We start from the raw sequence: 24,106 nt of genomic DNA, 5'->3' as shown, positions 1-24,106 counted from the left end.
TACCCCTTTTTTTTTTAAATATGCAAGGAATTTTGTTTATAAAATAAGCAATTTAAAAAGGAAAATAGCCCTCTTTACTTTGTGTATATGGAACAGGTTATTATATGGATAAAGCCCAGTCATATAACTTGTAAATAATAACATACACACTAACTAAGCTGTGACAGGGTGACAACATAGCCTTAAATCAAACAAATATGTTCAAATAAGAAAAAAAAAAAAGAAAAAAAATACTTATTTCATAATTTTTCCATTTATATAAAACTAATATCTCCATTTTATTTTAAAGCATCTTTGACTTCTATTTGAGAGCAGAAAAGAAAAAGAAAAAATTGGAAAAAAAATGGAAAAAAAGGGTAAACAGTTGGAAAAACACGACTTACATATTTTCAGTGCATACATTTTTCATTATTTAAAATTCCATAGTATTTTCTTTTCTCACCCTTCAACTACTTGTAACCTTGACGTATGTATATATATGTATTGATGTATTTATGCATATATGTATACATATGTACATACTGTGAACGATGTATATTTAAATTGTTCTCTTTTACCCCATAAGTTTCTTTTAAAAAAATATTTGGCAGCAAGTGCATTTATTTCTTGTAATACAAGTATATATATGTGTATATGAAATTATACATAGTGCACACAGGACATATGTGGTTATAGGCGATATTAGGATTTTAGGGGAAACAAGAAACATAGGCACGAAACGTGAAAACTCCATATATATCAGCATATGTATATATGCATATAGATATATTTACATATATAAACGTACGGGCATATATATATTTATTCGTTTATTTAAGCATATTTGAACTTGTGTACATTTTGATACCTTAAATGCTTACCCGATTGCCTTTGCAATTCCTCACTATAATTTTTAAAGCTTTAAGGTAACTACTGAAAAAATATTTTTGTTCTTGACTTCTAGGAGGTGCATATTATTTATAACTTTGAATATTTTTCACGTGCATTAGAATACGCAACAACGCGATTAAAAAGCTAACTTACACAAGTATGTATATAAGCATGTAAATTTTTTTTTTTTTTTTTTCTGAAAAAGGGAAAAACAATTATTAACGTTATGGAAGTGTTAACAAAATATGGAAGCACTCAAAATATTTGAAATAAAATGAACCGTTTTTGTCCATTTTATCTTTACTTATGCTTATGTATATATTACGTTATAAGTGTTGTTTATGTTACACATACATATATGCAAATAGGAATGTATTTCTGTATATATGTTTCCCCCTCTCCATGTTATGTGTGGGTACATATTTACACCTTTTTTTTTTTTCTCCGTTCTACATTCGTCCGTATATATACATATATACAATACATACACACATACATACATATAAACATATATATATGTAAATATATATGTGTATATATTTATCATGAAAGGTTACAACATTTTGCGCCCAAAAATTTCAGGGATTATTCCTTTTTTTCTCTTAATTTCATAAAAATAAAACTCCATATATAATTATGGGTCATATCAAATTGCAGTTTTAAAAAGAAAAAAATTAAAATGAAATTAAATAAAAATGCCATACAATAAATATCCTAATCAATTAAAATAATAATAAATAAAAATTCCAATCAGTCAAAAATATATTCATTAAAAAAAGCATTTCAGAAGAAAAATAAAAATCTTGCCATAAAAAAAAAGAAAAAATTACTCAGTAAAAAAAAAAACATACTAAAATGGCTCCCTTTCGTTTAAAAATAAGAAAATATTTGAAAGTAACAAAGGTGTAAAACGTATACAGTACATAGGCACAAAACACATACGGCATATATATATATATATGTATATACTGTACACGTGTAATATACATATGCAAATAATTATATAACACACATAATAATACACATACGCGTGGGGAAATTTTACTCAAAATAAAAAGCAGTAAAAAACACATTTGGCTTCAATTTGCGAGAAGAAAACACATAAAAACATGAGAACAACACTTTAATATTATGTTTTGCCATAAATGGGATATATATATATAATATATATGTTATACAAATCTTCATATCTATCTATATAACACACAAACTCTGCTTCATTTTTCTTGTACATAATATAACATCATATATATATATATATTATACATATATATATAATATATATATATATATATTTTTTTTTTAATCACAGAAGGTTTGATCTGTTTGGATGATAAATGGCCAGCTCAAGAGAGATGGTTCGTATCCAGCTAAGTAGAGAGAATTCAAAAGTTTGTTATAGGTTTCTAATAAAACTGTTCTATATTTGGACAATATGATCATTGGTTCAGTTGATTTCTGGCCACCAATAATTAAGTGTTCATATTCATTTTGTTCATTGGCTTCAGCATATATTATATTTACATTGTTGTTTAATAGTATTTGTTGGTTTCCTTGGACTAAGTAAATACTTGCATTAAATTCTTCAACAGTTGTTGTATTTTCGTCAACTGGTTTATTTAATATTAATTTAAAAGTCATTTCGGATTTCTGTTCACCGAATAAGAAATTTCTATCACAACTGAAGTTGATTAAAATATACCCTAAATTTCCATCTCTCTTTAATCCTGAAAATTCGTATTTAGTACATCTACATAATAATCCTGGGAAAATTTTATCTGATGCATTGGTTGCTATTTCATAAAAGGTTCCTTGTAATTGTTTCAAGTCGATGTTCTTTGTTATTATGTGAACAAGGCCATCCTACAAAATTGCGCAAACGGGGGGAAATTAATGAACGATCAGATCAATCATATATACATATATAACACATACATACATATATAACACATACATACATATATAACACATACATACATATATAACACATACATACATATATAACACATACATACATATATAACACATACATACATATATAACACATACATACATATATAACACATACATACATATACAACACATACATACATATACAACACATCCGCACATATATAGCGCATATATGCTTATATAATACATACATAACACATACATACATATATAACATATACATACGTATATAACACATCCGCACATATATAACGCATACATGCTTATATAATACATACATACATATATAACGCATGCATGCTTATATAATACATAAATGAATATATACATAATATATATAACATACATAATGCCAACACGTTACCCATTATACATGTACGCGTACATGTAAAATGATGTATATTTACACATGAAATTTACGCATATTAAGCATAAAAACAGCCGTCAACATACAGGGTACAAGTATTTGCCCCCATATATAGCTAACTACTATTTTATGTAGCTGCAATGGCACACATATAGAACAGGTATTAACACGAATTAAACGCTTTTTTCACGTATGTAACAAATATATAGATATGTATAGATGTAATGTATATAGGTGGCAGGGGTTGTCGCCCCTTTTTTTTTTTTTTTTCTATTTATTTTCTTACATTGTTGGTATTATCGGTTGCTCTAACTGTGGAGAGCAATAAACAAACGAAAAACAAAAAAAATGCTTTTATCATTGTGAAAAAGGTTTAAAAAAAAAAAAATATATAAATTTATGATAAAATGATAAATATATTTTTATTTCTAAAAATATAGAAAATAGATACTACTTTATTAATATTAGTTAATTTGATAACAGCGAATATTATTATTATATAAATTATGGTATAGTTTTTTTCATCAAAAAAAAAAAAAAAAAAAAAAAATTAATTTGGGTTACAATGAAATGGTTATTTTAATAATAAGAATTTAGTGAATTCTAAAATTCTTAAAAACGAAGTAGAGACTAATATATTTATGCATATAACTGAAATAATAAAAAACGAACGTGCCGTTAAAAATGTAATAGGAATTTACTTTAAAAAGAATGCTCTTTCTTATATTATTTATTATTAATTGTTCATAATTTTTTTAGTTTTAAATTAATTGTTCATAATTTATTAGTTAAAATTTAAAGCTTAAAATTTATTGGTTAAAATTTAATGCTTAAAATTTATCGGTTAAAATTTATTGCTTAATTAAAATAACATTTAATTTATAAATTTTTTAATAAGGAAATGTAGTATTTTTTCTCTATACAATAATAATATATAATAATAACATAATTATATATATTATATATACTAAATGAAATTGCTTAAAAATAAATTTTTTTTTTATTATTTTACTTTTTATTTTTTTTTCTTTTATTTTTTTGTGGTGACGTTATATTATATATAATTTTTATATGCTATGATTTTGGAGGACCTAATCTATGATTGTGATATGAGTGTGATATAAAAGTAAATGTTGAATGTTAATTTATTGTTATATCAGTGTTATATGTTATATATATATGTATGTATAATATATGCGTTCTTATATTACATATTTACCTACAATATCTAATTTGTATAAACAAGTACTATATATATATAATGAGTACTATGCATTTGTAGGAATTTTTCTTAAATTTTAATATTTAATTTTCCTTTAATTTTATTTAAATTAGTAAGTTTCTTTTATTTTTTTCATTAGAAACTTGTTTTTTCCTCTAATTTCTATAGCCTAATAAGAGTACCAAGAGCTAGAAAAAAGAAAAAAAAAAATGGGAAAAATGAAAAATATACACAATTATGTAAGATTTGCATGCGTTATGTAAAATGAAATAAAACGTAGTAAATCAATATATAAAAAAAAAAAATTTTATAAAATAAAACGGACTAAATATATAATATATCATAATAAATCATAGTTTATCCATAATGTATCATAATAAATCATAATGTATCATAATAAATCATAATGTATCATATTAAATCATAATATATCATAATAAATCATAATATAACAAGGTAAAATGAAAAAAAAATTAAAAAGAGCTGGAAACGCACAATATAATAGGGCAAATAAAATATGTTATACACTAAATTATGAAATTGAGCCTAGTATAATAGAGCAACGGTGTTATAGTTTATATACATTCTATATATATTGTTTACGTTTCTCAAGTATATATATATAAATGTAAATTTACATATATATAACATTACTTGAAGTTTCCCCATTAATAATATTTATTGTGTTGTTATAGGAACCCCATCTAATTACAAAAATTTTCGGGAAAATCTGAAAACGAGTTTATTATATATGAAAAAAAAGTATGCAGCTCCGGTGTATATGCGAAAAAATATTCAGTGTTTGGTAATTTGGTATAGATTTTTTTTTTTTTTTTTTATGTTCTTAATTTTTCTGCAGTTATAATTACAAATATTTTTATTATTATTTTCGGCTGTAATATGTACAATAATGCTATTACTTTTTTTTATATTTTATTTTATATTATTATTATTTTTTTTTTTTTTTCCTTTTTGTAATTTCCAAGATATATAATAAATTCCATTTGCAATTAAGTCCAATTATATATAATACACCTGTTTGCGCTGAGATTGTATAGTTCTTCAACCCTTCATACTTTATAACATGAGGGTAGAGATATAAAAATAAATAATAAATGATGAAAAGAAAAAAATTGAAAATCAAATAAATAATGAAGAACAAATAAATGGCATATAATAAATTATAAATAAATAATAAATGATGAATTATAAATTATAAATTATAAATAAATAGTAAAAGATGAATTATAAATAAATAATAATTTGTAAATAAACTACAAATTTATAAATGAAATGCAAATAATTTGTTATAAATATATGAACAATTTATGTATGTACCACACGTATGTTTAAAAAAACAACCCACCATTCTAACGTTTGTAAGCATTTAAAAGGGACTTTAACAAAAGCAGAGTTTAATTAGTTCGTGTACAAAATATGCCTAGTTAATAAAAATAAAATAAAATAAAAAAAGGTACTTATTATTATAATCAAAACAGCATGTTGATTAAACGCAATATTTGCGAGGGCCTATACGCACACATTGTTTATATATATATATATATATATATATATATGTACATTTGTGTATATATTTACCCAATGGTCTGGGTGAGATAAATTTATTTTTGCGAAAAAAAAGAAACAATTCGTGAAGGTCACGTTAAAGACAAAAAAAATTATAAACGCGTTCCTTTGGTTTTATTTGAACAAAAAAAAAAAAAAAAAAATATTAAAATATCAGTGTTTTTCTTTTCGTACAGGCGGGAAAAAAAAAATTAAAATAATGTATTTCACATACATATATATATCTAATACGTATGCATACGTTCATGTTGTAGGTTAAATTTTACATCTGCTACAAGCGCAAAACCTTATATCTGTTTATAAGTATACTATCAAATATACAGCAGCATATGCGCACCCTAATATTTTATATGAAAAAGATATGATTTCACTCAACAGTACATTTCGCCAAAAAAAAAAAAAAAAAAAAGAAACAATCTGCCTTTTTTGCATAATACAATACACTAAATATTATATAGTTCTCTTATGCACACTATGTAGCGTTTTTCATTATATGTTTTATTATGAGCATATAAATTTTCAATTTCAATTTCTTTTTTTTTTGTTTTTTTTTTTTGTTTGTCCTACTTGTCTTCTGCTAAGTACATATAATATATATGATGCAGTAAACTCCTCTGGGAAGATTTTTTGTTCAACAGGGATAGTACGTTTCTCCTATTATTATAGAACACCTCACATCGCACTGCAAATTATAATGCACCACACAATGCATTGCATTTTATATTAGGTTTTATATTATACATGTTGAAAAACGGAGCTTCTTCGATATGGCCTGCGCAAGGAACCTTTTTTTTTTTTTTTTTTTGCTCATTTTTTTTAGATTTTCTCTTTTTTTTTTTAATTTTTGCGGTTCGTTACCTTTTCGTTTTCTTTTGAAGAAGGCAAGGATTTAGTCCCTACTTGCATCGCTCACTTAACATCCCAATGGTGTAACATCCTTGGAGAGGAGACTTACAAAGAACGTTACATATCTCTGCGTAGACTTGTTTTGTTGAGCAGCTTACTATATAACTTGTCATTCTTAATGTTAGTAATGCGTTTAACTTTTTTAATTTTAGATAGTCTATTTTCCTTTATTGAGGCATTAATTATTTCATCAATTTCTTTATCCATGGCATACTGCATTAAATTAATATTTTTATTTTTTTTTATTTTTTGATTTTCCTCGCCTGACAAATTAAATTTGTGCATATAGATAACATCATCCTTTTCTTCATCTTGTTCTTCCATTTCTTTTACATTCCCCGCATGATGTACTATTCCTTTGCTCTTCATTTTTGCACAGTCGTGTTTTCTGTCATCCGTTGGTACATTCACTGTTTCATTCACTGTTTCATTCACTGTTTCATTCAATGTATCATTCAATGTATCATTCAATGTATCATTCATTTTTGCATTCATTTTTGCATTCATTTTCGCATTCATTATTTCATTGAATGATGTATTCATTCCTCTCCTCGTTAATGTTTTTTCTTTATCGTGAAAATTACGATACGATAAATCGTTACCATCCCTATGATCATGAGTGAATTTGCTCCACTCCTTATTACGATAATCATCCACACTCTTGTGCGGACTGTGTGGTCTATGCTGACTATAACGACTATGCCAACCATCCATAGTATCATTCTTGTTACATCCTCTATCATTCTGCTTATGTGTCATATCGAAAGAAATACGTAAGTCTTCCACTGATACAGAAAAACATTTACCACTTTTGCTTATCCCATTTAAGTATATCTTATATTCTGCATTCAACATTTTAAATATGTATATATCTATCTCCTTTATAGTTTTCACGTTATTCATTCCTTGCAAATTAGTATTTAATATAGTGCTAGTTATATTGCTGATATATACAGGTAATGGTTCTAAAAGGAATAAAAAGCGCATAAAAAATAAAAGAAATTTATCCAACTTATATTTCATTACAGGAGCATTTTTAAAATAATTCGAACACCTCTCTACTATTATGCATATCATCTTGATGTTAATGTAACTGTTATTGTTAGCATCACATACAATATTATAAAACACTGGGTTTCTCCTATTTATGAACAAAAATTTGTAAAAGCTGTCCTCGTAATTATCACAATAGAAAAATTCTTCCTCTACCCTGTGTCTACTGGGTCTTCTTTCGGAGAGGTCAATCTCTTCTTTACCGGATAGGCCAATCTCATCTTTGCACGATGAGTTACACTCTTTATGAGCCCTATCATTAACTGTACGACCCCCAATTTGGATAAGCTGCTCCCCTTTACTCAGACACCCAGAAGATATATCATGCATTGTCTTGTCCTCTCTTTCACTATGCATATTATTTTTTCCCTCTAAACCACGTCCCTGTTGAAACGCTTTTCCACCATTTCCCTGTTGACTGTACAATATTCTTGTCCTAATTTGATGAAAATAAAACTTATTATCATTATAGAAGTTGTACACTGAAGATATATGATGAAAATTAAACATGTCTATGTCAGAAAAGGATATTAAAAAATATAATAAGTCCAAAATGTTAGATGAGTTTAATAGCTTATATATATATAACTCTGCAAAAAGATGAGCATACTGAATTAGGAAAGCAAATTTTTGGAAATCATTTTTTTCAATTATTGTAATAATTCTTTCATACAATTCATCAATTATTTGTGTAACGAAATAAGGTTTATACATAGCTAGAGAGAATAAAAAAGACGCTAAATTGTTTATTTGATATATACTCATATAAAGTAAATATTTAAAAATATATTTCTTCAAAGTGTACGTAACAAAATTATCATCCCAATTAAATCTTCTTATATATAAACAAATGTTATCTGCTTTTGTGTTTTCTAAATCTTCATATAATAATTTTTTTAAAAAAAATTTTTTTTTTAATTCTTCTTCTGTATATTTTGATACCTTCTTTTTTCTTTTACTATTCTTCGTAATGAAATTATCAATTTTAATTGAACATTCTTCGAATAAGAATTCTTGGGATATGGATAAATTTTTTGCATTTTTAATTTTCTTTTTTATTTTTTGAAAAATATTTAAAAAACGTATATGTGTCTTTGAATTATTTAACAAGAGTAATGAACAATGGTCCAAAATGTAAAAACACAACTCAGCATGATCTGAAGTAAAATTTTCGATAAGCAAATTTATAATATCTAAAATATACAACATTTCTAATAATTTAAATTTTGTTAACTCACAAATATATTTAATACATTTCATTTTTTTATTTTGACATGGTAATTTTTCCTTTATAAATTTCTCAACTATCCTTTTTAGCTCCTCAATAATGATCAAATACATATCTTTTGCATACTTGTTTATAATTGCAATGTATCTGCAATAAAACGGAATTAAATTAATCATAACTTTGTTAATGTGTATAATTGTGTGCGCTATAATTTTTCTTTTTTTCTTTGTGTTGTAGTTAAGCAAAAACACCATCACGTTGTCCTCCACATCCTTTTCGCTGTTCATATTTATTATTTTGTCAAGATAGCTGCCGAATTCCTTTTTTTTACCTCCGCTTTTTGTAGTGCTCCCTAACCCAATGCTAGCCGTTCCACTACCCATATTCCCACTCTCATATATGCTACTGCTCACAACACTGCCACTCCCGTGTGTGCTACTACTCCAACGAGTGATGCCACTTTCCTTTTTATTTCCTTCATCATTTTTTTTTTCCCTCATTGAATGATCACTGACCATTTTATTTTCCATTCCTTGCTCCGATTCCTTGCCTTTTTTCATGCCTCTACTATTTGCATATTCGCCTGACGTGGTCATAATATGTTCATGCCTCGAATTGGTTATATTCGCGTTCGCTCTAATATTCCCATTTGCGTTAATATTTCCATTCGCGTTAATACTCATATGCGTCTCCTCCTCATCATTATCATCCTCATTTAGAGTTATGTTCATATTTGAGTAATCAGGAAATTTTGTGTAAAATAATTTTTCTTCCTCATTATTCCATATAGAATTCGTTTCGTCGATAATAATTTCTCTTTCCCCCTCATTTCTGTTCTTAATATTGTCAAATATTTTTATGTGTTTATAACTTTCTTCTTTTAACCCTAACACATCAATTCCTTTTATTTGTATACTATCCAAGCAGTATTTCTTTAAATCAAAATATACACATAACTTTTTGCTCTTACCATATATTTTAAAAAATTCGTATTCCTCTTTTACACAGCCTTTTCTGTCGTTGGTACTGCTGTATTCATTCACTACATGCTCGGCATATAAATATATCAACAAATTATACATACTGTTATTGTAAAAAAAGCAAAAGAAATTTCTAACATAGGCCTTCACTTCGTTCATGTGCTCCAGGCACGACGGAGCTACCACGCCAGCTCCACTGCAGATGTTGTTACAATGGATGCTGTTACTTCCGCCATTGCTACTTCCGCCATTGCTACTGCCGCCATTGCTACTTTCACCTCTGTTGCTGCTTCTTCCTGCTATATCCCCGCCGCTCCCACTGCAGGAACCCCCCTTTGCACATTCACTTGTGTTCATAACCGCAAGGTGTGTTAGTTCCACTTCCACTGGTATTATTTCTGCATGGTTATGTTTCTCAAACTCATCTGGTGCTTTGCTCTTTTCACTAAACAGTGTGCTCGAATTAGTAAAGAAGTAATCGTAAGTAATTACCGTGTTCACAATTAGACACTTTTTAATGCTAGATAACATATCAGATGCACCTGCACAGTTCAGATCTTTTTTTTCTTGGCTAGCTGTTATTAATTTCTCCTTATCAGCTATTTCAATATCAAAATTTAATGTAAAAAAAAAAGTGATGTTTATAAACATATATATCAATAAATCGATATTATTACATATTTTAAATAAAACTAATTCGAAATACATACATAACAATATCTTTCTTATTTTATTTTTCTTTTCAATTTTTTTCATTAGATCACTATCATTTAACATCTCACGCATGTACGCCTTTTTATCAATAGTGTTTTTTTTGGAAAATTTTATTTCCTTATTATCACTAGCGAATATATTACATTCGAATAAGAAATTATCGCTTTCTTCACTGTCTTTGTTAATGTAACAAATTAGCCTTTTAAAAATCATGCTCTTTAGCTCTTTCAACTTTTGTATATCATTAATTTCTTCCTTTTCCTTTTCCATAGTTTCTGTCTTCACATCCTGCTTGTCCTTCCCATTCTCGTAGTTTGTTTTTTTATTTATCCCATCGCTGCTTACACTGCCACGAGTACTATAGCTGCCACCATTTCCACCCTTATGTTCTACATTAGGTTGGTCCGCCTCTGATTCCCTTCCATTTGCATTTTCACATTTCCTCTCTTGACTATGCATACGATTAACAGTATTATCATATGCAGGAAGTTTACTACTGCTGCAGAGCGGCAAATGAAATGGTAGGGGCACCTTCTCTTCCATTTTTGCCTGTACTACCACTTCTAATGGTTGTACCACTTCCTTACGCGGGCATTCCGTACTCGCAACATCCTCTCCAATTGTAGAAACGTTCACTTCTTTAATATTATTATACAAATCATGAAAAATTATAAAAAAATAATTTTTGTCATCTTCATCTAATTTAAAAAATTTCATGAACGCTATTTTTTCAATAAGTTCATTTGCATTAGAATAATTTATACTTATATATATAATAATATTTATTAACAGAAAGATGTCAGAATATTTATTAACATGATATGTTAAATTAAATATATAATTTAATATTTCACTCAAGTATTTACTTATATTTAAGTGTTTTATATCATCTTGTAAATTCTTTAAGCCACTCTTTTCCAGATCCGTTACTTTCGTATTTTTTAATTTATTGATAAATTTATGTATTTGATTAATACTCATATTTTTCTTATTTTCATGATTTATTAACTTATCATTATTATTCATATCATTTATTTCTGTTAATATTTTGACTCTAAATATATCATTCTCCTTGGAGCAACTCACATCAGAACACTGGGGTGATATCGTTCTTTCTTTAGAGGTCATCGCGCGGATCTTTTGTTCTCTCCACGCATTAACAGGACGGGTTTAAGTGTATATACATATATGCGTAGGGATACATATACATATATATATATATGTATATATGTATATATGTATATATGTATATATATATATATATATATATATATGTATATATATATATATATATATGTCCAGGCGCACGTGCATACATGAACTCACAGCTCTTTCCATCAGTGCACACCTCTTTCTATATTTTGTAAATTTTATATGATAAAACTTGGAAAAGTATAAAGGAAAGGAAAAAGGAACATGCTAAATTGCGTAAAATTTGAAAATACGTGCATGTGATTGCAGCCTGACGCTCCTATGGCCGGCTTGGGCATTTGTTTTTCCCACAGCTTATTAATCACCCATGCATTTATTTACATTTAATTTTGTATACACTGCTTATCATCGCATTTAAAACCATTTATTTGATTAATAGACTCAAAAAAATTTATTTCACTAAACTTCTTCATGATTATGTATAGTGTATATTTCCATTTTAAGAATAATTTTCTTTTTTTTTTTTTTTTTTTTTTTTTTTTTTTTTGTCCTTTTACATATTATAGCGATTAAAAAAAAAAAAATAATGAAAAAACCAATATCAAGCGATGCTGTTATAAAATTATAACAAAATGAAGGTACTTATTACCATGTGAAAGTAAAAAAATAAAATGAAAAGGAACAAAACGAAACAAAATAAAATGAAGAAGAACAAAATAAATATAATGAATATAATAAAAATAATAAAAATAAACAAAGTGAAGCTCGCTCGAAAGTATTTACGCAAAAGAGTTAAGCTGAAGCTAACACAGTAATTTTTTTTTTGCTACTACATTTTTTAACACGTGGGGTATATATGATCATATGTGATGCATAGCTAAGATAATTTTTTTTTTTTTTTTTTTTTTTTTTATTATTTATTTATTACTATACACTTGTTACCATTTATTTATTACTATTTAAATATTACCATTTAAATATTATTATTTATATAGTACCATTGATTTATTACTATATATTTCTTTTTATTAATTACTATGTATTATTTATCGTTTTATTTTTTTTTAATTTAATGCAAATAGGGAGGGTGTTGAAATAAGGTGTATAATTCGTCGTAAATGTGTTTACGTGCATGATTTCATCATTATATATATGTAGGTGCATGGGAAAATAAAAAAAAAAAAAAAAAAAGAAAATACCACTACTGTGAAATACTGCATTGAACTTTGGGATAGATTTATTTTTTATTTTCCCGTCCTTGTGAAGAACGAAAAATAAAAAAAGCGCAAATGTACACATACATACATGCATACATATATATACATGAATAAATACATATATATATATATATACCCAGGTGTGCACGTGTATCTATCTATTTAACAGTTCAATTCTAATTATAGTTATACGCGATGATATTATAAGTCATCGTTACATTTTTCCTCAATGTACCACTTGTTTGCGGTGCACACTGCATCCGTGTGTATTTTTTAATCTGAAATACGAGAAAAGACATAAAATGAAAAATAAATGCCTAAAAACATTGTCACATTGGACTTAATTTTGTTTTTTCGCATTTCGTTTTTTCGCATTTCGTTTTTTCGCATTTCGTTTTTTCGCATTTCGTTTTTTCGATTTTTTGTTTTTTCGTTTTTTCGACTTTTTGTTTTTTCGTTTTTTCGACTTTTTATTTTTTCGTTTTTTCGCTTTTCGTTTTTTCGACTTTTTATTTTTTCGTTTTTTCGCTTTTCGTTTTTTCGACTTTTCGTTTTTTCGTTTTCTCTTTTTTTTGCTTTTTCGTTTTTTCTTATTTCTCTGATCTATAGCACATTTATATAAATTTGAGAAGCTACATTTTCTTTTCTTTTTTTTCTCTTTCTTTTATATATTTATAAATACATGTAGCATTTTCCCCTACCCTAACTGAAAAAAAAAATAGCATCAAAAATTATTCATTCGTAAAGTTAATAACAAATCGCATATATTTGGGTTAGTCAAAAAATAATATTTAAGGATCTGCTAAGGATACAAATTATAATGCTATTATTATATCACATTCTTCCTTATAATATTTGAAATAATTATTTTAACATCATACATTACTATATCCTCTTATATATATTTATTTATACATACTATTATTACATTTGTGTATAAAATATTTTTAAGAAGTATACTATTTATAAAAGGTAAGCTCATGTGTTTTCACTAGGTTACAGTATATCTCCTATTCTTAATTACAGTATAACAGTCGACATGCAAAATTGGCAAAATGTGCGTACACGTACGTACTGCACATACGTTCTGTGTAAATAATACGTATCACGTTGTAACGGGCTTATTATGTATATATACGTATATATAAGCATCGAATACTTAGATTTACGTACATGCGTATGCGTACATACATATATACGCATATACATATATACTCATATACATATATACGCATATACATATATACGCATATACATATATACGCATATACATATATACGCATATATATATATATGCATATACATATGTAATGTACATCTGTGGATGTACGCGAATCACGCGGCTTTCCTAATATATTTTTCAAAAATTAATATTTTAAAATAAGGGCCATTTTAAGGAGAGCACTAAAGGTTTAGCATTATTATATTATTACTATATTATTGCATTATCCTATTTTTTATTATTACACTGCCATATTATTCTATTACATCGTCCTATTATTATATAACATCGTCATATTATATTATTTTATTTTATTTTTTTAATTTTTTTTCTTTTTCATTTATATTATTTTTTTTTTGTGCTTCGCAAATATTTAAAAAATCCTCATAGCATGAATATTTTTTTTCCGTATTTTTAATGAAAACATTTGTAGTCGTAAAGACGTTTTTCCCTTTTTTTTTTTCCCTTTTATTTTTCTTTTTATTTTTTTCATCTTTTCAAATTTGTTCTTTTTTAAAATAAATATTTTTTATATGCTGGTTGCATTTTATAGGATAACATAAAATATGCATGTGTTTAAACATATATATATGTACATATGTATATATATGTATAAAATAATAAACGCTACTAAATATTTATTAACGCATACCCATGTTACAGCTGAATACATAACAAAAAAAAAAAAGAAGAATTCTTAAAAATAATTTTTTTTTTAAATATTCTTCGAAATAAAAAGACAATTTAGGTTAATAAAATTTAAGAAAAATTGCAATAATGCTCTTTTTTTTTCGAAGCATGTTGAAACAGATAAAATTATTACATTGCGGGAAGTAAAAAATTTCGTCAATGATATATCTTCGTACGGATAAATATATAAATATATATATATATATATATATATATGTATATATATATTTATATATATAATATATGTATATATATAACATTTATGTACCATTTTACCTGTGCATGAGCGAATGATCTTTTTATTTTAAGTTTTTAAGAGGCATTTTACTTTACGTGTATTTATGCTTATTTATGCATTTTTAATTTATGCTTATATTTCTCGTTGAAGGGAATATAAATCATATGCATATCTTTATTAACCATACATCTTTTTCCTCTCGTTTTAGTTGCAATTTCATAGTCCTGCTTGTGTAGCTTGTGCATAAATATTCGTTTAAATGCATGTACATACATAAGTAAATACGTGCGTAAATTATGTATACATACATACGCACATACGTACATAGGTAAACACTTACATATACTTGTATCCATTAATCTCTGAAATTTACTCCTCTTCCCTTTTAATTACGAGTGTCCGAACGAATACAAAAAATTATGTTCTTCCCCCGTGTACATACGTTTAAGCGGCACATGTATGTATAAGCAGCACATGTATGTATAAGCGGCACAGGTATGTATAAGCAGCACATGTATATATAAGCAGCACATGTATATATAAGCAGCACATGTATATATAAGCAGCACATGTATATATAAGCAGCACATGTATATATAAGCAGCACATGTATATATAAGCGGCACAGTTATGTATAAGCGGCACAGGTATGTATAAGCGGCACAGGTATGTATAAGCGGCACAGGTATGTATAGGCGGCACGTGTATATATCCGTATATTTGTACTTGTATAAACGAAGCTGGAAAAAAAAAAAAATCGTGTAGAAAATTATCCCAAATTTTTACCTGACCTTTCATGTAAATTTGTGTAACTAATTACAAGTCAATAGAAGATTACCATTTGAAAAAAATTTTGAGGAGGGGAAAAAGGCACATCCGCAGGAAAGGATAAAAAAAAAAAATATGTGCATTTGTATATGCCGTATATATGCCCGTATATATGCACGCATATGTATACTTATATATATACATGTGTATGTAGACATCCTCACGCATGTGTATATATAACCAGCTTTAGCAAAATTTCCAGCAATTGCAGAGGAAAAAAAAAAAGGTACGTTCCCGTGCCTTCTTTATGTTTTCATTGACAAAAAAAAAAAAAATAAAATAATATAATAAGGGTGAATAAGGTTATACAAAAAAAAAAAAAAAAAAATATATATATAAAAAAATAATGTCAAACAGAAAAAAGGTAGCATATTTTCATGATCCAGACATAGGTAGCTATTATTATGGAGCTGGTCATCCTATGAAACCGCAGAGAATTCGAATGACACATTCGTTGATAGTATCGTATAATTTGTATAAATATATGGAGGTATATAGACCACATAAAAGCGATGTGAACGAATTAACATTATTTCATGATTATGAATATGTAGACTTTTTATCGTCTATATCATTGGAAAATTATAGAGAGTTCACATATCAATTAAAAAGATTTAATGTAGGTGAAGCTACTGACTGTCCTGTTTTTGATGGTCTTTTTCAATTTCAACAATCGTGTGCAGGGGCATCTATTGATGGAGCAGCAAAATTAAATCATCATTGTGCGGATATTTGCGTGAATTGGTCAGGTGGATTGCATCATGCAAAAATGTCGGAAGCTAGCGGTTTTTGTTACATCAATGATATAGTTTTAGGTATTTTAGAATTATTAAAATATCATGCGCGAGTTATGTATATAGATATTGATGTCCATCATGGTGATGGAGTTGAAGAAGCTTTTTATGTTACTCATAGAGTAATGACAGTTTCTTTTCATAAGTTTGGAGATTATTTCCCAGGTACAGGTGATATTACAGATATAGGTGTTCATCATGGAAAATATTATAGTGTTAATGTACCATTAAATGATGGCATTACAGATGATGCTTTTGTTGATTTGTTTAAAGTTGTTATAGATAAATGTGTACAGACATATAAACCAGGAGCTATTATATTACAATGTGGGGCTGATAGTTTAACAGGTGATAGATTGGGTAGGTTCAATTTAACTATAAAAGGGCATGCAAGATGTGTAGAGCATGTGAGAGCATATAATTTACCACTTCTAGTATTAGGAGGTGGCGGATATACTATACGTAATGTATCACGATGTTGGGCATATGAAACTGGTGTAGTATTAAATAAGCATCATGAAATGCCTGATCAAATAAGCTTAAATGATTATTATGATTATTATGCCCCTGATTTTCAATTACATTTACAACCATCAAGTATACCAAACTATAATTCACCTGAACATTTGAGTAGAATAAAAATGAAAATTACAGAAAATTTACGTAACATTGAACACGCACCTGGTGTTCAGTTCTCTTATGTACCTCCAGACTTCTTCGATTCGGAAATAGATGATGAAAGTGATAAAAATCAATATGAACTTAAAGATGACAGTGGAGGTGGTAGAGCTGCAGGGACCAGAGCAAAAGAACATTCAACTACTCATCATTTAAGGAGGAAAAATTATGAAGATGACTTTTTTGATTTATCAGATCGAGATCAAAATATTATTTAGAGAATTTTTAAACACAGCAGGAAGAGAGGCCTTCCCTCAACCTTTTTGTGGATATATAAATCACATGAAGAGCAAAATGTACATATGACAAATGGTTAAATCATTTTGTTAACCCCATCTCGGAGCCATGTGTGTGTGTGTGTGTGTGTATGGAGACCTAGATGATGTATAGACAATGGTATGACTTTCAATAGCGCGCATGTTACGCAGAGCAAGCACAAACGCATGTACATGTAGATATATGCATATATATATATATATATATATATATATATATATATATATATATATATATTATACTTATGTATATATATATAAATATACACTTAGCACAACTGCGGGATCATTTACAGCCGCATATACGAGGGATTTAATACGTGAAGATCGCGAAAAGAGGACAGCGGGCAGTGGACAACAGTATTTATGAGGATGATCTCAACTATTTAGAGTAAATAATATATAAAGAAAGAGTAAGCATGCGGACAAGCAAACGAACGACCAGCTGTGCATATTTTTATTCGTTTAAATAAATAAATATATATATATATATATAAGTGTGTCTATTTGTGTATATATGTGTGTTTATATTCGTGTTTTCATGGGTGTATATATATGTGTACGTATATATGTATAAATATATATGTATATATATATATATATATATATATATTTTTTTTTTTTTTTGTCATATTTCTTTTATTTTAAATTCCAATTGCTTTTTTTTTTTTTTTTAAATAAATTCTTTTCTTTTTAACGTATTTTTTTTTTTATATATATAATTTTTTTTTTTTTTTCTTCTTCTCCCTGTTATTTTAAATATTTTATAAACGCAATTATTTTGTATACCTTATTTATTTAACGAAAGTACTAATGTAATGATGACAATAGCCAATAAATGGTTAAGCATTGTTTTCAGTAGGTTACATATTTTCACCCCGTGTGTTGCTTGTTAAGTGTAACAACATAATTTGTGGGGGTCGAAAAAGAAAAAGGTATATAAAACCTTTCATTGAAGTGTGTATAAACTTTTTTTTTTTTTTTTTTTATTTAATTTATCAGTGTAATAATTGCTCATACGTATGCTGGTTTGAAATTCGTTTATAAGCTTATATGCACATATGCGCATATATACATGTATATATGTATGTATGGTCATATTTGTGATGAGAATAAAACCATGCTTTACTGTAAGATATCCACTTGTGCTATAATAATAATGCTGTGCATATTACAGGAAATTAAAAATGAGAAAAAAAAAAATGAAATTGAAAATGCATACCTATTTTTGATAAATGGTGAAATAAAAAATGACGCAAAAAAAAATAAAATGAGGTGAAGTAAAATGAAAAAAAAAAAATAAAGCAAAATAACTATAACAACAAAAAAAGGGAAAATGGGGAAAACGAGATATAAATGCTCATTTACATATATTCCCACCTTTGCATAAATATATCAGAAACAAAAAAAAAAAAAAAAACGGAATGCGAAAAGAGCTGTATTTGAAATGGATGCATTTATGCTGGTATATATGTATTATATATATATATATATATATATATATATATATATATATATATATAGGTACTACGTACGTATGTAAGTGTACGCATATGCACAAGTATATATGTACGTCTGTTTGACCATTTTTTGTCTTATCAAAAATCACAATCAGATGATTTAAGCTCAAATTCATGCTCTTTCCCTCGTTGGTCTATAACCAAAAACGACAGTAAAGCTTTTTCTAAAATATATTTCCCTTTTTTATATTTCTGAGATTCTTCGGATGAATCTTCATATTTCCACCCTACATTATTTCTACAGTTATTACAGTATATGTCAACAATTGTGTGCTGACCGGTTGTCATCATTCTATCTTCATATTGCCCTTCACATACATTTATAACTTTCGAGAACAACCAAGCTGGTCCTGTCCTACCGCGGAAGGATGTAGAGACTAGTTCACTAGGGTCGGATAAGTGGTTCCCACATTCTGAACAACTAATGGGAGTGAAAAGTGCACGTGTGTATCCATGCCTATATGTGCACACGCATACGCATATATACATATGTATGTATATATGTATGTATATATGTATGTATATATGTATGTATATATGTATGTATATATGTATGTATATATGTATGTATATATGTATGTATATATGTATGTATATATGTATGTATATATGTATGTATATATGTATGTATATATGTATGTATATATGTATGTATATATGTATGTATGTATATATGTATGTATATATGTATGTATGCATATATGTATGTATGTATGTATATATGTATGTATATATATATGTATGTATATATGTATGTATGTAGATATGTATATGAGCATATATCTCCATACGAGACAACTTCGCTTATTCGCATAATCCTTTAAAGATAAACGTTTGTTAAATGCAACAAATGACCTGCACATACATTTGCAGGTATGCGATCATTCTTTTATGTCTTTACTCAATTACACATTTACATATACCCACACACGCTCGCTCTCACTACACTTCGGCCATTCATCGACAAATTCCGATAAATACCAAGTATGAGTTGCTATAAATAAATATATACACGTGTACGTATGCACATATGAACAATTTTTTTTTCAGCGTACCTATATACGTAGTTGTTCAGAAAAACCTTGAATGATCTACCCATAAATTAAAAATACTGCTTCAAAAATATTACTTTAAAAATGAAAATTTTATGATAAAATATTTTAAAATAAATAATTTTAAAATAAAATATTTTAAAATTAAGAATCATAAATCGAAATTTATATATTAAAAATTTCAAATAAAAACTTGAGTATAAGGGCTTTCATTTTGCATCAGCCATATGGCGCATATATGTACATATATATATACATGTACATATTCTAATATCTTAATTGCAAATTTTCATAATTTTATTTAATATAACTAAAAATGTGGAACGAAAGACTTACTACTTTATATGAAGCTATTTCTTACTATTTTTGAAATGACAATTATTAAAAAGAAAATTTTTTTTTTTTTTTTCCTGTGACATTTGCTTCATTTTACACTTTTCAAAATATTGCAAACAAAATTAATAAAAAAGGAAAAAAAAAATCCACTACAATTATATATATATATATATATATATGTACATGCATTGTGTACGTGTATACATAATTTTTATTTGCGAATTTTTTCTTTTCCAATTTACTGGCGAATGCCAAATCGATGTGTCAAAAGATTTCATTAAAATGAAATAAATTGTAGGAGATGAGGTGTCAGCATTTGCACAGAAACGAGATCAGGAAAAGTGTGTACATATGTATTTATATTTTATGTTTTTATATATGTGTGCGCTTTTGCGTACGTTTGTATGTATGTAATACGAATATATTTACACATAGAATATTCTAGATTCATTGAATTACGTAACTGCAAATGTTCAGTAGCTGTGTAGAGTTTATAAGAAAAAAAAAAAAAAAAAAAAAAATAGAGATTAAATAATGTACCATAATTTTGTTATATATGTTTAGATGTTAATACGTCAACTTTTTAAAATTGAGAAAATAGGAAAACTTCTTATTTTTTATTTTATTTTTTTTCTTTCTATACACTCCATTAAATTCTTCCCTTGAAATGAGACTTATACTCGTAAAGTAATTCTCATAACACTTCATTATTTTAACAGCATTAACTTTATAAATATGATTTATTATTAATTCTTTGCTTTATTATTACGCAGAAAAAAAAAAAAAAAAAGTGCTATACGTATCGAAAAAGGTTATCCTTCATTGTAATGTAACACGTAAATTAACAAACAGAAGAACTTATGTATATACATATATAAATACACATGCATATGTGTCTGTATTATATACGTATATATGCTCATTTACGCTCCTATCCCCTGTAACGTCAATCGCTTTGATGCTTCTCAACCGATTTTGTCAGCTCTTCCTCATTCATTCCTGCGATAAAAAGGACACATAGATTATCAAATTGTTGAATAACTTGCTACTATTATATAAATAAAAACTTACCAATTATTTTATCCAAATATTTCCCATTTTTTCTCAATAAAAAAGTGGGTAGCTCATTTATATCTTCGTTTTCTCCTAGTTCTTTAGAAGAGATAAAAATAAAATATATTCGGTAATTGTGGCAAGGACAAAAAAATGCATGTACATGTTAAGGCATAAACAAACGCATGCATATGTATACACATATAAATATATATATATTGGCAAAACACAAGTACAAGTGCATGTGATGACACATGCACGAACATGTGCATAAACGCATGCACAGTATATGCATATATAGTCCATTTAGCAAAAGAACATTTTCCGAAAATTTATCTCTTTCATATTCTTGTATATATACCGGGAAGTTCATCAATGTCTATGTATAACGATTCAATATTTTCATTGTTTTCACCTAGTTTTTTAATCTACGGATGGGGTAAAAAAATTTGCTAAAAAAGTAAATACTTCAAGGGTCAGCAAAGTTATGTTCTCATTCAAATGTATGTATACATGTATATGTATACGTATATGTATATATATACATTTGTACATCCTTTCCTCATAGCATAAAGACGCGAAAAATGACAAATCTCGCAAGGTGAAATAATATGCGATGAAAGACGAATTATACATTATTATATTTTTTTTTAAATTTCTTACTATTGGTTTCATTTTTTTACAAGGCGCACACCAAGAAGCTCCGAACTGAGCAACAACCAACTTCCCTGAGTTTACTTTTTTTAAATAATCATCAACTTTACTTATTTCCTGTAATTTAATTTGTTTATATTTTACATTAAATTTTATTATTTTTTTCTTAACATGCAATAATTTTTTTTTTTTTTTTTTTAAATAGCTAAAGCAAAACAATTCTGTAAATTCTTTTTTTCCTTACTGTATAAATATTCCGCCTGCTAACTGTTGACACAACTGAGTATTTTATTTTACTGAATTTATTTAAAGAATTCATTTCCATAAACGTACCACTAAATAAACGTTATATTCCCGAATATATATATATATATATGTATGCCTGTTAAGGGTGTACGTGTGCATGTATATTTGAGTTCGTCTGTGTATTTATATAGGAATTACCTACATATATGCATAGGTACCTATATTCACACATACGTATTTCCTTTATTTGTAGGCTTTATATATTCATTAATAAGCATATTTATTCGTGTTCACGTAATTTCATATGCAAGCTTACACGTAGCAAATAAGCTAGGTAGTTTATATTATTTATTATAATTATATAACTCAAAATTTTATATTAGCATAAAATTCCTTTAGTGAATTAGTCTTTACCAAATATAACACAACACTTTTCACAGTAACATCTTTTCCTTATTTTTACACGATTCAGAGCAGAAAAAAAAAAGAAAAAAACGAAAAGAAATGGGCAAAAGGAAATGAACTAAGAGAAATAAGCAAAGAGAAATAAGCAAAGAGAAATAAGCAAAGAGAAATGGGAAAAGAGAAATGAGCAAAGAGAAATGAGCAAAGAGAAATGAGCAAAGAGAAATGGGCAAAGAGAAATATGCCAAAATATATAAGCAAAAATAAATATACAGAAAAACAAACAGTAAAACAAAAAAAAATTAAAAAAATTAAAAGCCCAAATATAAATATAAACAGAACTTATGTAACACTTACATTGTTCATTCTGAGAAAAACATGACAAAAAAAAAAAAAAAAAAAAAAAAATTAACGATATATTTATAAATCATGCACAGTGTAATCTTCAAAGCATAAGAAGGCTACATTTATAAATACCCTTCTTTAACACATAATTCAATGTTTCAAGTTTTTCTATTACCTATTAAAAAAAAAGAAAAAAAAATCATAATTACATGCACTTTAAACCTCTTTTTTTTTTTTTTTCTGTTTTTTTATTCGCATGTTATACATATATATATATATGTATAAAAATGTTTGGAGTGTACCACCTTGGGGGAGGGAAAGAAAAATAAAATCATGTACCAAAACTTGCTGTACAATATATGTACATGCATATGAATATATATGCATTAACAAAATAATATACACATTTGTTACAAATACATACATTTATACATACGCGAATACTTTTACACATGATATTACACATGCTATTACACATAATATTACACATAATATTACACATGCTATTACACATGCTATTA

General features: G+C 26.9%; 5 protein-coding genes across 5 annotated transcripts; 1 reads left to right on the top strand and 4 right to left on the bottom strand.

Moving 5' to 3' along the window:
* Positions 1-2,172: 2,172 nt before the first annotated feature.
* MKS88_002041 (parasitophorous vacuolar protein 5) lies at positions 2,173-3,551 on the bottom strand (the record flags this gene model as incomplete). Its single annotated transcript, XM_067215019.1, has 2 exons — positions 2,173-2,733; positions 3,477-3,551. 2 exons carry the CDS (start codon positions 3,549-3,551, stop codon positions 2,173-2,175), a joined length of 636 nt encoding a protein of 211 aa, XP_067074338.1.
* A 3,411-nt stretch (positions 3,552-6,962) lies between these two features.
* MKS88_002040 (regulator of nonsense transcripts 2) lies at positions 6,963-12,008 on the bottom strand (the record flags this gene model as incomplete). Its single annotated transcript, XM_067215018.1, has 1 exon — positions 6,963-12,008. One exon carries the CDS (start codon positions 12,006-12,008, stop codon positions 6,963-6,965), a length of 5,046 nt encoding a protein of 1,681 aa, XP_067074337.1.
* Positions 12,009-16,573: 4,565 nt separating this feature from the next.
* Positions 16,574-17,917, top strand: MKS88_002039 (histone deacetylase 1; the record flags this gene model as incomplete). The annotated part of the gene is made up of 1 exon (XM_067215017.1): positions 16,574-17,917. The coding sequence occupies one exon, from the start codon at positions 16,574-16,576 to the stop codon at positions 17,915-17,917; it is 1,344 nt and encodes a 447-aa protein (XP_067074336.1).
* Positions 17,918-19,572: 1,655 nt separating this feature from the next.
* Positions 19,573-20,455, bottom strand: MKS88_002038 (uncharacterized protein; the record flags this gene model as incomplete). Its single annotated transcript, XM_067215016.1, has 2 exons — positions 19,573-19,915; positions 20,418-20,455. 2 exons carry the CDS (start codon positions 20,453-20,455, stop codon positions 19,573-19,575), a joined length of 381 nt encoding a protein of 126 aa, XP_067074335.1.
* A 1,373-nt stretch (positions 20,456-21,828) lies between these two features.
* MKS88_002037 (thioredoxin-like protein 2) lies at positions 21,829-22,908 on the bottom strand (the record flags this gene model as incomplete). The annotated part of the gene is made up of 5 exons (XM_067215015.1): positions 21,829-21,881; positions 21,954-22,034; positions 22,297-22,363; positions 22,599-22,706; positions 22,834-22,908. 5 exons carry the CDS (start codon positions 22,906-22,908, stop codon positions 21,829-21,831), a joined length of 384 nt encoding a protein of 127 aa, XP_067074334.1.
* Between the last annotated feature and the right edge of the window lie 1,198 nt (positions 22,909-24,106).

The sequence above is a fragment of the Plasmodium brasilianum genome, chromosome 7 (assembly GCF_023973825.1).
Source record: "Plasmodium brasilianum strain Bolivian I chromosome 7, whole genome shotgun sequence".
Classification (NCBI taxonomy): domain Eukaryota; phylum Apicomplexa; class Aconoidasida; order Haemosporida; family Plasmodiidae; genus Plasmodium; species Plasmodium brasilianum.
Note: the sequence above shows the minus strand (reverse complement) of the source record. Positions and strands in the feature narration are given on the sequence as shown.